This window comes from Geospiza fortis, unplaced genomic scaffold (genome assembly GCF_000277835.1).
Source record: "Geospiza fortis unplaced genomic scaffold, GeoFor_1.0 scaffold23, whole genome shotgun sequence".
Classification (NCBI taxonomy): Eukaryota; Metazoa; Chordata; class Aves; order Passeriformes; family Thraupidae; genus Geospiza; species Geospiza fortis.
Genome location: NW_005054303.1, coordinates 14,230,320 through 14,244,771, shown reverse-complemented (window position 1 = coordinate 14,244,771; position 14,452 = coordinate 14,230,320). Strand labels below are relative to the sequence as shown.

The window sequence follows — 14,452 nt, the reverse complement described above, 5'->3', positions numbered from 1 at the left end:
TCACTGAAGGGTCTTTTCATCCTCACAGAAGTCCCAGTGGGCTCTGCGAGGGGAAGGGTGACGGCAGCGAGGCACGACACAAACACACACCCCTTGCACCCTCTCAGGCATGCCAAGGCTGAGGCGTTTGATGGGTTTGGAATTTTAGAATCGTGGAATTCCCGACTGGGTTGAGTGGGAAAGGACCTTTAAAGAGGATCTTGTTCCAGCTCCTGCCGTGGGCAGAGACACCTTCCACTATCCCAGGTGGCTCCAAGCCCTGTCCAGCCTGGCCTTGAACATTTCCAGAGATCCAGGGCCAGCCACAGCTTTTCTGGGCACCCTGTGCCATGGCTTCCCCACCCTCACAGGGAAGAATTCCTCCTTAATATCCCATCTAAACCCACCCTATTCCAATGTAAAGCAATTGTCCTCACTTTGATCATTTTTATCTCAGTGGGATTTTTTTTGGAGGCTCCATTGCTCTGCTTGGACAAGACCTGTGCTGGGATGGGCCTTGTTCAGCCTCCAAGGCTGACAGACTTCATGACTAAGGGTTTAAATTCATTTTCAATAAAAAACCTCAACTTTGGGATCATCTCAAGGGACAGTTTTACGAATAGCTGAGGTCAGGGCACGCACATAGCCTGCAGCAGGAGTACTGGTGAACGCAATAATTACACAAAACACTTCTGAGACATGATTCTCATTTTCCATGTGTCTCCCCTGTTATTTTACCATCAGAATGAATCATCCTGTAACCATGGAAACAATCAACATCCCTTAGTTTTTGACTTCTTCAGGCCCAGAGTGACCAGATGACACACACCGACCTTCCTCGCTCCAGGCACACCCAAAATCCGGGGGCGAAGCTCAGATTGCAGCCAGAGGAACCACTGCAATATTTAACCTTTTCTTGGGAGGGAAAGGCACAAACTGAGGGTGAGTTTCCCCTCCTATCCCTTCTTGTTTGTTTTGAGGGATTCAGAGGAGTGGGAATGTCCCGTCCATGCTAAAAATGAATATTTTATTGTGCTATTTTGCCTGGTTGAACAGGGACACTGAGAGCGTGGACACATTTCCATGGTGTGAAAAATGCCAGCCAGAGGTTTGGCTTAACCCCCACCACAGTGCCTTTTCCTGGATGGAAAGATTTTATGGATTTGAGGTAGATTTTACACTTTGTGTAAGTAAGAGTGGAAAGTCAATGCTTTCTAAAACCAAAACCCTGCCATAACAAGGCCATGACCACATGGGGTCAGCCCAGCTTTCCCCTCTGAGGCTCAGGGCAGAGTTCCTGCACCTGCAGTGGGAATGCAGCGACTTTTGGACAATTCTCCTCCAGGAGCATTCTCCCAGTTCCCAGCAATGGCTGTGGAGGGATATCCTTGTGAAAAATGTGTATTTTATGATTGGCTTTTCGCAAATATTCAAATGAATATTAGATGTGTTATGTTAGAAAGTAATGCTGTGTTAATTCTCTTAAGTAGTGTGTTAAATATAGTTTTAGGTTATAACAAAATGTTAAAATAGAAACTGTGCTATGTAGGATACTTTTTTAAAAGAAAGGACTCTCACTGAGATAGCAGCCCCAGGACACCTGAATCTGTCAGAGAATGAGAATTTATTGCTCCATTATCAGAACAAATGAACTTCTTCCTGCCTCAAAGGCACTGTCAGGATTCAGAGGAAGAAGCTGACACTGACCAGACAGAATCCTGTGTTTGAATGGAATTTATGCATCATGGATGAGGTGTATGAATATGCAACAGGCTGTTGCTTTTAAGGGTTAATCCTCTGTTAACGTGGGGCCTTTTTCAGGCTTATTTTGCCAAGAAAAGGAACCTGGACTGTCTGTAACTCTTTGTTTCTATTGTCTCATATTGTCCTAATCCAATTGTCCAAATTATTATTACTCTAATTGCATTACTATTTTTATAACCATTTTATTGCTATTAAACTTTTAAAATTTTAAAAACAAGTGATTGGTGTTTTTCACATCCTGACCCAGCAGGTGAATGTGCCCTGTGGGATTTAACAGCTGAGCAGTGCACTCTGTGTGTGCATCTCAGTACTCCTGTGCAGCAGTGGAATGTTGAAAAACGAGGGGAAAATCCTTTATTTTGGTTAAAACTCTTGCTCTGCCCCAGCAAGGCTGAGTTTGTCAGTCCTGGAGACCAGTGCTGTCCTGTTCCCCACCCCAGGTGCTGACAGATCTTTTTGCACGTGGATTTTGTAGCAGCAAGAGTCTAAACCAATGCAGGGGAATGATCTGGGTGGGAAAACATTCCTTGTCATTCCAGACCCTTGTAAATAATTTTTCTCCATGCTTTTTGTAGGCTCCTTTCAGGCACTGGATGCTGCAATTAGGTCACCCTGAAGTCTTTTCCAGGCTGAACAATCCCAATTCTCCCATCCTTTCCTTGTAGGAGAGCTGCTCCATCCCTCTGATCACCTTGAATTCGTTCCAACAGCTCCATTACATTGATTGGCGTTCCAGGATGGGAAAAACTGGATCGGGGATCAGCCACTTTTGCTGAGTCCACACTTGAAATGGGCTTTGCTGAGCAGGGACAGAACCAAGGGAAGGGCTGGAGCTGTGCCAGGGCAGGTTTGGGTTGGATCTCAGGAAAGGTTCTTCCCCCAGAGGGTGCTGGCACTGCCCAGGCTCCTCAGGGAATGGGCACAGCCCTGAGGCTGCCAGAGCTGCAGGAGCTGCCAGGGATGCCCAGGGTGGGATTGCTGAGGGGTCTGGGCAGGGCCAGGAATTGGACTCTGATCCACAGAATTCACAGAATTCACTGGGTTGGAAGAGACCCTCAGGATCATGGAGTCCAACCCAGCCCCAACAGCTCAGCTCAGCCCTGGCACCCAGTGCCACATCCAGGCTTTGTTAAACACACCCAGGGATGGGGACTCCACCTCCTCCCTGGGCAGAACATTCCAGAACTTTATTACTCTTTCTGTGAAAAACTTTTCCCTGCTATCCAACCTGTATTTCCCTTGGTGCAGCTTGAGGCTGTGCGCTCTGGTTGTGTCAGTGCTGCTGGAGAAAGAGCCCAGCCCCAGCTGAGCACAGGCACCTTTCAGGAGCTGGTCCTTGGTGCCTTCCAGCTCAGGATATTCTGTAATTCTTTCCAAAGCCAGCAAGGATCCACAGCTCCCTGGTATCTCTGAGGCCAGGATTTCTGAGGGGAAAGTCAAAATAACACCTTTCCACTGTTTCCTCATTTCCACATCTCCTCTCCACTGGTTCCACTGTGGCATTTTCTGTTGCAGTGGGGAAAAAAAAACACCCCAAAACTCCAGCAAAATCATTTCCTTTGGCCGTCTGTGGCATTTTCTGTTGCAGTGGGGAAGAAAAATCCCAAAACTCCAGCAAAGTGATCTCCTTTGGCTGCTCTGGATTTGTCAGCAGGGAAATTGCAAATCCATGACCACAGGACAGCCAGAAAGATGGGAAGGGAGCCATGCACTTGTTTGATGTCAGTGTCAGAGCCTGAACACACCCTGCTTTATGAGGGGAGAAGAAGTGCTCTCCTTTTCCTTCGGCTGCATGACACAAGGCAGGAAGAGCAGAGCAATCCTTGCCACAATAAAAGTGTTTACATTCTGTTTTGGAAACATGCTCAGGGCTTGGAATACCCAGGGATCAACCTCTTTGGCTCTTTTAACCTCTCACAGACAGGGCTGTGTCCAGCCACAAACAAATCCTGAGGGGTGGAAATGTCAGAAGAGCTGCACAAAGCAGCTCCAGGCACCTGGATTTTGCAGAGGATGCAGTGCCTGTTTATCTCCTGGAGAGAAAGATGCTGCTGTGTGTCCCCAAGTGTTTCCTGCAGACAGATAATCAGATACTAAATATCTGCTCCAGCTTAATAAAGTCAAGAGGAAACCTGGCAAAGCTCTGCTGCCATCCAGATGGCCTCCTGGGCCTGGGAAATGGCATTTCCTTGGGCTTTGGGATAGTGTTAGTGCAGTTATGGAAGGAGAAGTGCATCTGGACCGTGTCTGCCTCGCTGGAAATAATTATCCCATCTTTAACCAAGCAGCCAAATGTAATTTAACTGCCCAGAAAGTCTTTGGAGTCACAGGGGTGTAGCAGGCCCTGCCATCCATGGTAGCTGGGAGTGTTTGGTGTCTTCAGGTTTTCCCATCTTTCCTGCCCACGTCCCAAACCCACTTTTTTTAAATGGAGAAAATCCCTACCTAAAGCTGACAACATCTCCCCTTATTAATGCTCCAATATCCTGCCTCAGAGTCCAAGTCAAGGCTTAAAAAATATAACAAAAAAAGCTCCAACTTAATTATGGGTCTCACCCTCCATTGGATGTGGCTGTTTTATGGGAAGTTAAACAGCATCAGCTCATCCCAAAAATCTGCAGCTGGGATCAGATCCAGCATGAATCTGGCGTGGGGGTGAGAAATGGGAGATGAAGCCCAAATGGTGCTTCTGATCCCAAAGTGCTGCAGGTCCAGGGGTGGGCACATTGCAGGTGACCCTGGAGATTTGGGGTAAAAGGACATTTTCTCATCAGCCACAGGCAGGGCACTCGGGATGACAGGTCTTCCTGTACAAAACGAGCACACTGTGGATTCCATAGGCTGTTCTCCTGGACTGGTGAGTAAATAGCAGCTTTTGCCTTTTCCCTTCCACCAAGGAGGCACCAAGATGGCATTTGCCCCACGCTGTCACCTGATGTGCCATGAGTGGGACATTTAAGGAGTGCTGTGTTCCCCAAAGCTCCATTAAATTCAGGATTGACGCTTTCCCAAAGGAAATACAGCCCTAATCCCTTGCCCTCCTCTTCCATGGGTATTGGGGGATATATTTAAGGGATATGTTTAAATGTCCCAAGTGAAGGACTTGAAGAATCTTCTGTGTGAGACCAGTGAGGGGCAGCTGTTCCTGGGGTGGAAAGGGACAGGTGGGATCTGAGCCAGCCATGGGATCACTGGGAACTGATGGTCTGAGGACACCCAAGGGACAGAGCATTCAAACTGAACGAGGGGGGATTTAGATTAGAGATTAGGAAGAAACCTTTCCCTGTGAGGGTGGGAGGCCCTGGCATAGGTGCCCAGAGAAGCTGTGGCTGCCCCTGCATCCCTGGAAGTGTCCCAGGCCAGGTTGAATGGGACTTGGAGCCACCTGGGATGGTGCAAGTGTCCCTGCCATGGCATGGGGTGACACTGGATGGGTTTGGGAGTCCCTTCCACCCCAACCCCTTCTGTGAAGCCACAATTTTGTGACCATGCCACTGTTGTCCCAGTGGCCATCCCTGTGGCCAGGCAGTGATCCCTCCTCTGTGCCAGGATGGGGAATGTGCTCAGCCCTGCTCTCCCAGTCCCTTTTCCCTCTAGGTGGAGTTATTACACATCAGATTCCAGCTTCTCCCGTGCCTGGAGCTGCTCCTGCAGCCGTGCAGACAATGAGGGATCCCTGCTTCCCTGGAATTGAGTGACCTGAATTGAATGAAGACCAGCGTTCCTCTGGGAGCTGACATGTCTTGCATGCTTGGGATGGGAAAGGTGAGCTCTGCTCTGGGGGTGTGTGCACCAGGGGGGGATGGGGAGTCCCTCAGAATGAAAGGAAAATGATTAATCAGGGATCTCCATGGAGCATCTTGCCTTAATTCTGCTTCATGAGCTTTTCCTCCTCTGTCTTACCTCGTGGCACAGTTGTAGGGGAGGAAGAGGAGGCAGGAAATGCTGCAGGGTTGTTTTTGAACTCTGCCTAATTAGTGCATAATTTGGATTGACTTGGTCTCAGACAGCTTGAAGGACAATTTGAGACTCGAAGGTTCCATGTGCTCTCATTTTCTGTGGCCATCTGGGACAAGGTGGGTGCTGGGGGAGCAGCTGGGGCCGGGCTCTTCCCTTTGCTCCAGGCTGTGCCAGGGGCACATCCACCCTGGCTCTCCATCCCCTCCACCTTCCCTCATTCCCTGCTCTCCCTCCAGTTCTCTTCCAGCATCTGTCACTTCAGTGCTTTGCAAGATTTACAATTTCCCTGTCTCAGACACATTCCCACCCTCTCCCCCAGTTTATGGGAAGGGGAAAAACATCCAGGAGATAAAGCAGCTGCCCACAGCCATCAGCTGGGCCCTGCTGAGTTCCAGGGAGCCCCTGCATCCTTGGAAGGGGCTGGCACAGGATTTTCAGCTGGGAGATGATGTGAATCAGATGTGGTCCCTCCAGAGGGCCACCCAGGGTGGGACACAGCATGGAGGGGGCTGGAGGTGGCCTGGGGGTAGCCCTGTCCCCCTGGAGGGATGGGCAGGCTTCTGCCCAGGTTTGCCATTCCCAAGAGCTCTCCTCACCCTCACTGCCTCCTCAGGGGAAAAGCAAAACTCACAAAACTCTTTCCTCAGGGTCCCAGCAGCTCTTTGCCCTCCTGCCTAAACCTGCTGAGAGCCATGAGGGGTAGCAGGAATCTGGTTTTTCCCAGGTGAGGTCTGGCCATCCCTGCCCCTGGGTGAGCAGGAATTTGATGGGCTCATTCCCATCAGACTGGGACCAGCATCCCGTTCCCACTGGTGGGGGAGAGCCCAAACCTGAGCTCAGTGGGCTCAAATGCTCTGAAACAAAAGAAGATGTGGAAAAGAGGGCAAAGTTAGATGGGATATTGGGAAGAAATTCCTGGCTGTGAGGGTGGTGAGGCCCTGACACAGGTTTCCCAGAGAAACTGTGGCTGCCCCTGGATCCCTGGAAGTTTTTGGTGCCAGGTCAGCTGGAGCTCTGAGCAGCCTGGGACAGTGGAAGGTGTCCCTGCCCATAGAATAGGATGGGATTTAAGGCCACTTTGAACTCAAACCATTCTGGGATTCTGTGATGATGATGAAGAAATTGCACAAGGGGAACAACAGAGCCGCTGCCATCCCATTTCCTGAGCCCAGTTTGGAGTGCAGTGCCTGTCCTTGCACAGCCTGGGATCGGGAGCTTCCCTTCTCTGGGCACCCCTGCAGTTCCCCGTGTCCCCTAAGCTTGTTCCTGAGCTGTTCCAGTGCCTCTCTTTGGGACATGTCTCCAGGCAAGGGACTAATGGGAGTAAATCCCAGCTGGGATCACTGGTGTGAGTCAAATTTCTAACCCAGATCCTCTCCCATTTCTCACCCCCTTCTCCAGGCAGGAAATCAAAGCCCAGCTCACTCATTAGGGACGGACCAGCTGTTGACCAAAAGCCAAAAATAAAACCCAGAGCAAATGCTTTATTTGCTCAAACTGCTGCATTCTCAGGGGAGGGGGAGTGGGAGTTCTCCAAGCAGAGGCTTCCCACCAGCTGGGAATCTGCAGCTTCACCAGGAGCTGACAGCACAGGGGAGCTCTGTTACCAGCTCTTTGTCCTAGCTGGGGATCAAAGGGAAAATTTTCTGCATGATTTCAGTATCTGACAGGTTCCTGCCTATTTGAGCCACTGTGAAATATGGGATTGGCCTTTCTGAGTCACTTGGGAATTTGGGAAATATTTTGCTGCTCCTGTGTCAAGCTAAAAAAAGAAAAACCTCCTGAAATGCAGCTCCACAGCCTCTTCCTCGGATCAGAGCAAATGCTGATCACACTGATGTGAGCTCCCTGGCAGCTTTTCTGGGATGAATTTGGCATGTTGGGATTTCAAGTCCTTCTTAAACTGGAGTTTCCCATCCTGTCCCCCCCATCCCATCAGCAGGGGAAGATCCAGGTTTGCACCCCGAGGGATCGCAGACCTTCGGCCTGGGAAAAGTCCCCTGGAATGATGAAAACCAGACAGAAGAGCTTAAGGGAAACCAAAGGAGCAGTTTCTGGGGGGAGACTGAAGCCTGAAATATGTGGAACAGCTGGAGGGATGCAGGGGATTTCAAAGGGAAGGCTGGGATGCCGATGGAAACGGGAGCAGGCCAGGATCGCACTGGTGCTTACGGGAAGAGCTGTGAGCAGGGGGGAGGCACTTTATTTGTTTCAGATCTATAACATCCAGCAGATATTTATGGATCTTTTATCTGTTTAGTGCCTCGGGGCTGCAAATCAAAGCACCCGGGGCTCTTGTGAGACTGAAAGCAAACAAATCAAACCCCCACTGGTCTCCAGAAAGGTTTGGAGCTGCAGGAGCTCGGTCACTGATCCGCCCGGATTTAATTAGAGCCATTAAAGCACTCCTGGTGCTGTCACTCTGGACTGTGGAGAGCTTTGGATCCTCCCCATTCCTTCCTGCGTCGGAGATGAGGGATAATACACCTGGGAAATGAGGCCAGACAGAACCAGGCACATCCACATCCGCGTGTGCTTCCAGCTCTGCGCTGGATCCCGGCTCTGGCGGCGCCAGGTCTGCCTTTCCTGCATCCCTAATCAATTCCAGGAACATCCCTGCTGGTCCTGAGTGCCCTCACAGGGTCCCTGCATGGGGCAGGTCAGGGGGAAAGGTGCTGCTGCTCCCAGCCCTGGGATGCTTGGGGAGGTCGGACAAGGCAGGGCAAGGTCGGGTGAAGCTCCGCATTCCCCCTTGTTGTGTGCCCCGGGGATTTGGGAGATCTTTGCTCCCAGCCAGGGCAGTGCTGCTGGCCACCCAGGAGCCCCTTCCCGGCCTGGAGGCTGGAAAATATCCAGTGTGCTTGCCGAGACACGGCAGTGACTCAGCCGCCTTGGGTTTACTAGGGAGTCATTGAAGGAGCTCTTTGCAGCCCCTGCCCACCACAGGAAAGCTCGGGAGGGCTTTTGGAAACCCACGTGTCCTGGGTGGAGGGAATAACCCAGCTCCTTCTGGAGCGCTTGGGGATCAGTTTGTGTTAGAGAAAAATCAGATTTGTGTTTGTGTTAGAGAAGAATCACAGAATCATGGAATGTTTTAGGTTGGAAAGGACCTTCATCATCATCTCCTTCCAACCAGAGACACCTTCCACTATCCCAGGTTGCTCCAAGCCCCATCCACTTAACCTTGATAATTTCCAAGGATGGGCAGTGATTGCTCTCCCCATCACCCCAAACCAGCAGCTCCCCCAAATGTCCCTTTTCCATCAATTCCTGTCAGCAGGATGTCTCCATACCCAGTTCTTACCCTCTCCCCGCTGCAGGGGACAGCCCTGCTGGGGAGATGTTTGATATATTTTAGATATAGATATATATTTAGATATAGATGTAGATATAGATATAGATAAATATTTAGAGATAGAGATAGAGATAGAGATAGAGATAGAGATAGAGATAGAGAGAGATATAGAGATAGAGATGATAGAGATAGGGATAGATTAGATATAGATGATATAGATATAGATGTAGATGTAGATTATATAGATAATATAGATAATATAGATATAGATATATAGATATAGATATAGATATAGATATAGATACAGATATAGATAAATATAGATGTAGATATAGATAAATATTTAGATATAGAGATAGAGATATAGAGATAGAGATAGAGATAGAGATAGGTATAGATATAGATATAGAGATAGATATAGATATAGATGATATAGATATAGATATAGATATAGATATAGATGATATAGATATAGGTATAGATAGATATAGATATATCTTTTATTGCTGTTTTTAAAAAAATATCTGAGTATCTGCAAACCTCCGCCGCATCCAAACCTCTGCCGATCCCGCTCCAAACCCGCCCCAGGACTCGCCCATCTGCACCGTATTAAATTACTCGGGGCTTAAAACGCTGTAGGAATCCCAGCCGACCCCCCAGGGCTCACACAGGCATCCCAATCCCCTGCTGCATGCATTCAGAGAGGTGCATTTGCAGCCTGGCAGCCGGTTTGCATCAGTACCTTGCCAAAAAGTGATTTATTTTTTCCTTTTCCCCTCCTCAAGGTCCTGGAGCGGGGTCAGCAAGGGAGGAACATCATCCCCCTGGCCCTGCTGCTGTTGGAGGGCTGGAGTTGTCCCATTTTCAGGCATCTCTGCCACTTTTTTTTGTTAAACCGAGGTTGGAGCAGCCCTGTTGGCTTTGAATCTCCCTCCCCATCATGTGCTTATCACTGGAAGTTGGAAGTAATTCCTCTTTCCCAAGCACAGCTCCCGGTTTGTGGATGCCAGGCGGTCACAGCTTTTCCTCCCCGAGGCTGAGTCACCCTGGGGGCTGGGGACACCCACGGCCTGGCTTCTCCTGGGTTTGGGTTTGGTTTGGATTACTGCTTTGATTACCCAAAAGAAACAACCACAGCCGGATTTCCCTGTGTCAGCAAAATAAATCTCCGTGTCTTCTTCCAGTGCTGGGGCTGCAGGAGCTGGGACTGGCTGTGCCTTCTCTTGCCAAGACCCTCCTCATCCTCTGCTGCTGGGTTTGATGCCCAGACACCCCAGACCCAGCTGTGATTTCCACATCACTGGAAACCCTTTGTGCCCACCACATCCTGGTTTTCCTTTGGCTCAGGATCATGGAGCAAACAAGCACAAACCTCCTCATCCTCTCTGCTGCCTGTCCCTGAGGTGGATCATCCTTCCCTTCCCATGGGCTCCAGCTCTCCCCATTTCCCTCTTTAATCCCTTTTCCAGTGTGCTCCTCACGCTTCCTCCTCACCCCTGCCCATCCTCAGCGTGTGGCCACTCCCATCTGTGCCATATTTTATCTGGTGTTTCTCCAGATTTTAGGAAAACCACATCATTTTTTACCCTGCTCCGCTCCAACATCTCATTCCCACTTGCATCTTTTCATCCAAGGAGAAAAGAAGCTTTCATCTAGGAAAGATCCTGGAAAACCCAACAGAATACTCCTGAAAAACTCCTTTGGATCACCTCAAACCTCCTGTGACCCTTCCCTGTTGCTGCAGCTCCAGCACCGCTTCCCACCGGGCTTCTCCCAGCTCCCACCCTCGGGGGCTGTGTGGGGAAGGGCTGTGGTTCACAGCAGCCTCTGCCTTCCCATGGCCCTTCCCCGACCTCCTCTGCTTTTCTGCTCAGCGTTTCCTGCCTCATCACCTCCCCCAGCTCCGGCCAGGCCGAGCCCTGCAGCCCTGAAAGCCCCGGGGATGGACAGAGTGAGGGCACTGGATCCATCTGTTCACCTCCTCATCCTGCAATAAACTCAGGGTAATAAGAGGTGAATGTTTTCAGGGGGGCAATAGGTGAATGTTTTTCAGGGAGGCAATAGGAGGTGAGTGTTTTTCAGGGAGGCAATAGGAGGTGAGTGTTTTCCAGGGAGGCAATAGGAGGTGAATGTTTCAGGGGGGCAATAGGAGGTGAATGTTTTTCAGGGAGGCAATAGGAGGTGAATGTTTCAGGGGGGCAATAAGAGGTGAATGTTTTTCAGGGAGGCAATAGGAGGTGAATATTTTTTGGGGAGGCAATAGGAGATGAATGTTTTCAGGGGGCAATAGGTGAATGTTTTTCAGGGAGGCAATAGGAGGTGAATGGTTTTCAGGGGGGCAGTAGGAGATGAATTTGTCGGGGAGGCAATAGGAGGTGAGTGTTTTTTGGGGAGGCAATAGGAGTGAATGTTTTTCAGGGAGGCAATAGGAGGTGAATATTGTTCAGTCTGGGCAATAGGAGGTGAGTGTTTTTCAGGCTGGGCAATAGGTGAATGTTTTTCAGGGAGGCAATAGGAGGTGAATGTTTCAGGGGGGCAATAGGAGTGAATGTTTTCAGGGGGCAATAGGTGAATGTTTTCCAGGGAGGCAATAGGAGGTGAATGGTTTTCAGGGGGGCAGTAGGAGATGAATTTGTCGGGGAGGCAATAGGAGGTGAGTGTTTTTCGGGGAGGCAATAGGTGAGTGTTTTCAGGGAGGCAATAGGAGGTGAGTGTTTTTCAGGGAGGCAATAGGTGAGTGTTTTTCAGGGAGCCATCCCATCACACACCCAGCTTTGGAGCTGTTCCAGCTGAGATCCTGGTGCTGCCTGCCAGGAGCGTGCTCACCGCCCTCCGCTCGCGTGTCTCGGAGCTGCCCGGACTTGCTGCATCCCGAAGAAGGAGCCTGGGGGTGTGGGGCAGGACTGGGAGCATCCCTGGCACGTCCTGGGTGCTGCTGTTGGAGTGGGAGGAATTGGCCAGCCCCTCCAGGCCAGCCCTTCCTTATCCTGGATTTTATGGAGCAAAGGTGCAGCCAGTCCTGGGGCACGAGGTGTGAAAGGATCAGTGCAGAAATGGGGAGATGAATTTGTGCCAGGGGAGGCTTAGGTTGGATATTAGGGGAAGTTCCTTGATGGAATGATGGTCAGGCACTGGCACAGCTGCCCAGGGTAGCAGTGGAGTCACTGGAGGGATGTACAAGCTTTGTGGATGTGGCAGTTGGGGACGTGGTCTAGTGGTGGGTTCAGCTCAATCCCTGGGCTGCTCCCCACTGCCTAGACAGAGAGTAGGATCTACAGGGGACCTAAAGGGGCTCCAGGAGAGTTGGAGAGGGACTTTGGACAAGTGACAAGACACAGGGAACTGCTTCCCACTGCCAGAGGGCAGGGATGGATGGGATATTGGGAATTGGGAATATTCCCTGTGAGGGATGTGAAGCCCTGGCACAGGGTGCCCAGAGAAGCTGTGGCCGCCATGGGATCCCTGGAAATGTTCCAGGCCAGGCTGGACAGAGCTTGGAGCAACCTGGGTCCCTGCCCTTGGCAGGAGGTGGAACTAGATGAGCTTTAAGGTCCCTTCCAACCCAAACCATTCCAGAATTTTCTAACTTTTTGATGCTTTTTGGTGTCATTTGTTTCAGCAAACTTGGGTAAGGCGGCAGGAGGGAGCCCAAGGCTGGCATGGGATGGCTCCATCCTATGGAACTGTTTATGGCTTTTCCATAGCACAGGTAGACCCCAAAAACCAGGAGTGGCAGCTGAATGTTAAATAGAAGATCTGACTTTTATTTAAAATAAAATGTATTTGAACATAGTCTTGATACCACGGACTGTGGGAACGCAACACTGGATATTCCTTGGCATTAGGTGGGCACAGGATCCCTCCTTGTTAGCATTAATGTGGGAATGGCTTAATGAACCTGGCAGTCCTGGCCCCAGGGATCAGCTACTGAGGGTGTTGTGGCACAGCTCTGGAATCCCCTTTAACTTAGATCAAGATTTACTGGGCTGAAATTGTATTTCTTGTGGGTTTTTTATTCCTCGGTTTGTCCCCGTACCCCTTCCAGACATCCTACAGCTCCTGCTGATCTATGCAATATCCTAGCTGGCTTGTGAGACTAGTTACAAAAACTGTACAACTTTATAAAATTTGTGGTTTTTTACATTAGTTACACAAAAACCTTTACTTCATAAACCTTTTACTTCATATCATAATGAAAAAATTTGCATATCAGAGGCAGAACAGTGACTATGCTGGTGAATACTAAAAGTGTCATAATACAATACGGTGTACAAATAAAATTAAAAAAAAAGACAATATAAATGATTATCAAAAGGCAAGTTAAACAAATAAAACCAAGCTATAACAGACTAACAGAAGATCATCTTTGAGGCCACACAAAACTATCCTCAAAGTCATGTCAGGCACCTTCAGAGTCCTGGTATAGTGTGAGAGGAGAGATGGCAGCTCTGCTTGGGAGCAGGACGACTTCAAACAGGTCAAATGTACAGAATAAAAACACAAAAAAAAAGGAAATAAAACACTCATGCATTAAACATGATAAATAGACTTCATATAGGTTAGCCCTGGATGGCTTTACAAGAAGATGGCTTAGAGTTCTCTTCGAAAATTGGCTTTTTTAAGTCAGTTAAATCTTTATCCTGATCTGCCCATCGGGGTCTGGATCTGTGGGTCACTGTCACCCTGCCCAGACACGGTCTGGTTATAGCAAATTAACAGAAGTGCTCATTAGTGCACACAGATTAACTGGTCTGGTAATGCAAAAAAAAAAAAAAAAGGAAAAAAAAAAAAAGGAAAAAAAAAAAAAAAGAAAAAAAAAGTAAAACCAAAACAACAACAACAACAACAACAAAAAAAACCAACAAAAAAAAAAACCAACGAAAAATCCAATTGTTAAAAAAAAAAAAGATACATTTCAAGCTTACTTTATTAAGCAGCATTATCTCAAAGGACAGCTTTGGAAAGTTAAACATGAATATGGCCATGGGGGTTCCTGTGGGGCGAGGCTGGCGGGGCTCCCCCCCAGCCACTGGTCAGTTTGTAGAACATCTCCTCATCCAGGCTCTCGTTCTGGTCCTTGGCCCGCGTGGACAGGAAGATGTAGCCCCCGATGAACTCGTGCACCACCTTGCAATCCACCTCGGTGCAGATGAACGACACCCGCACCTCGTCCGCGAACTCCACCGTCACCTGCGGGCACACACAGCTCAGCCCCAGCCTGCCTCCCCCAGGGGCTGCTGCTTCCCTTCTCCCTCATTTTCGGGGTGCTCAGATGGTTTTCTAATGCCTGAGCAAAATTTTGTGGTGCCAATGTAGGAGTGAGCCCAGAGGAGCCAGGCTGGGAGAGCTGGGGGTGCTCACCTGGAGTGGAGAAGGCTCCAGGGAGAGCTCAGAGCCCAAAGGGGCTCCAGGAGAGCTGGAGAGGGACTGGGGACAAGGGATGGAGGGACAGGA

The 14,452-nt window shown here is 49.5% G+C and overlaps 1 protein-coding gene across 4 annotated transcripts in view; it reads right to left on the bottom strand.

The window, feature by feature from the left end:
- Window positions 1-13,907: 13,907 nt before the first annotated feature.
- Window positions 13,908-14,452, bottom strand: part of FERMT2 (fermitin family member 2) — a 49,060-nt gene continuing 48,515 nt past the window's right edge. For all 4 annotated transcript variants that reach the window (XM_031066295.1, XM_031066293.1, XM_014311859.2 and 1 more), the window contains one exon: window positions 13,908-14,188. In XM_031066295.1, coding sequence (XP_030922155.1) covers window positions 13,964-14,188 — 225 coding nt within the window. In that variant the 3' untranslated portion in view covers window positions 13,908-13,963. The remainder of the gene's footprint in view (window positions 14,189-14,452) is intronic.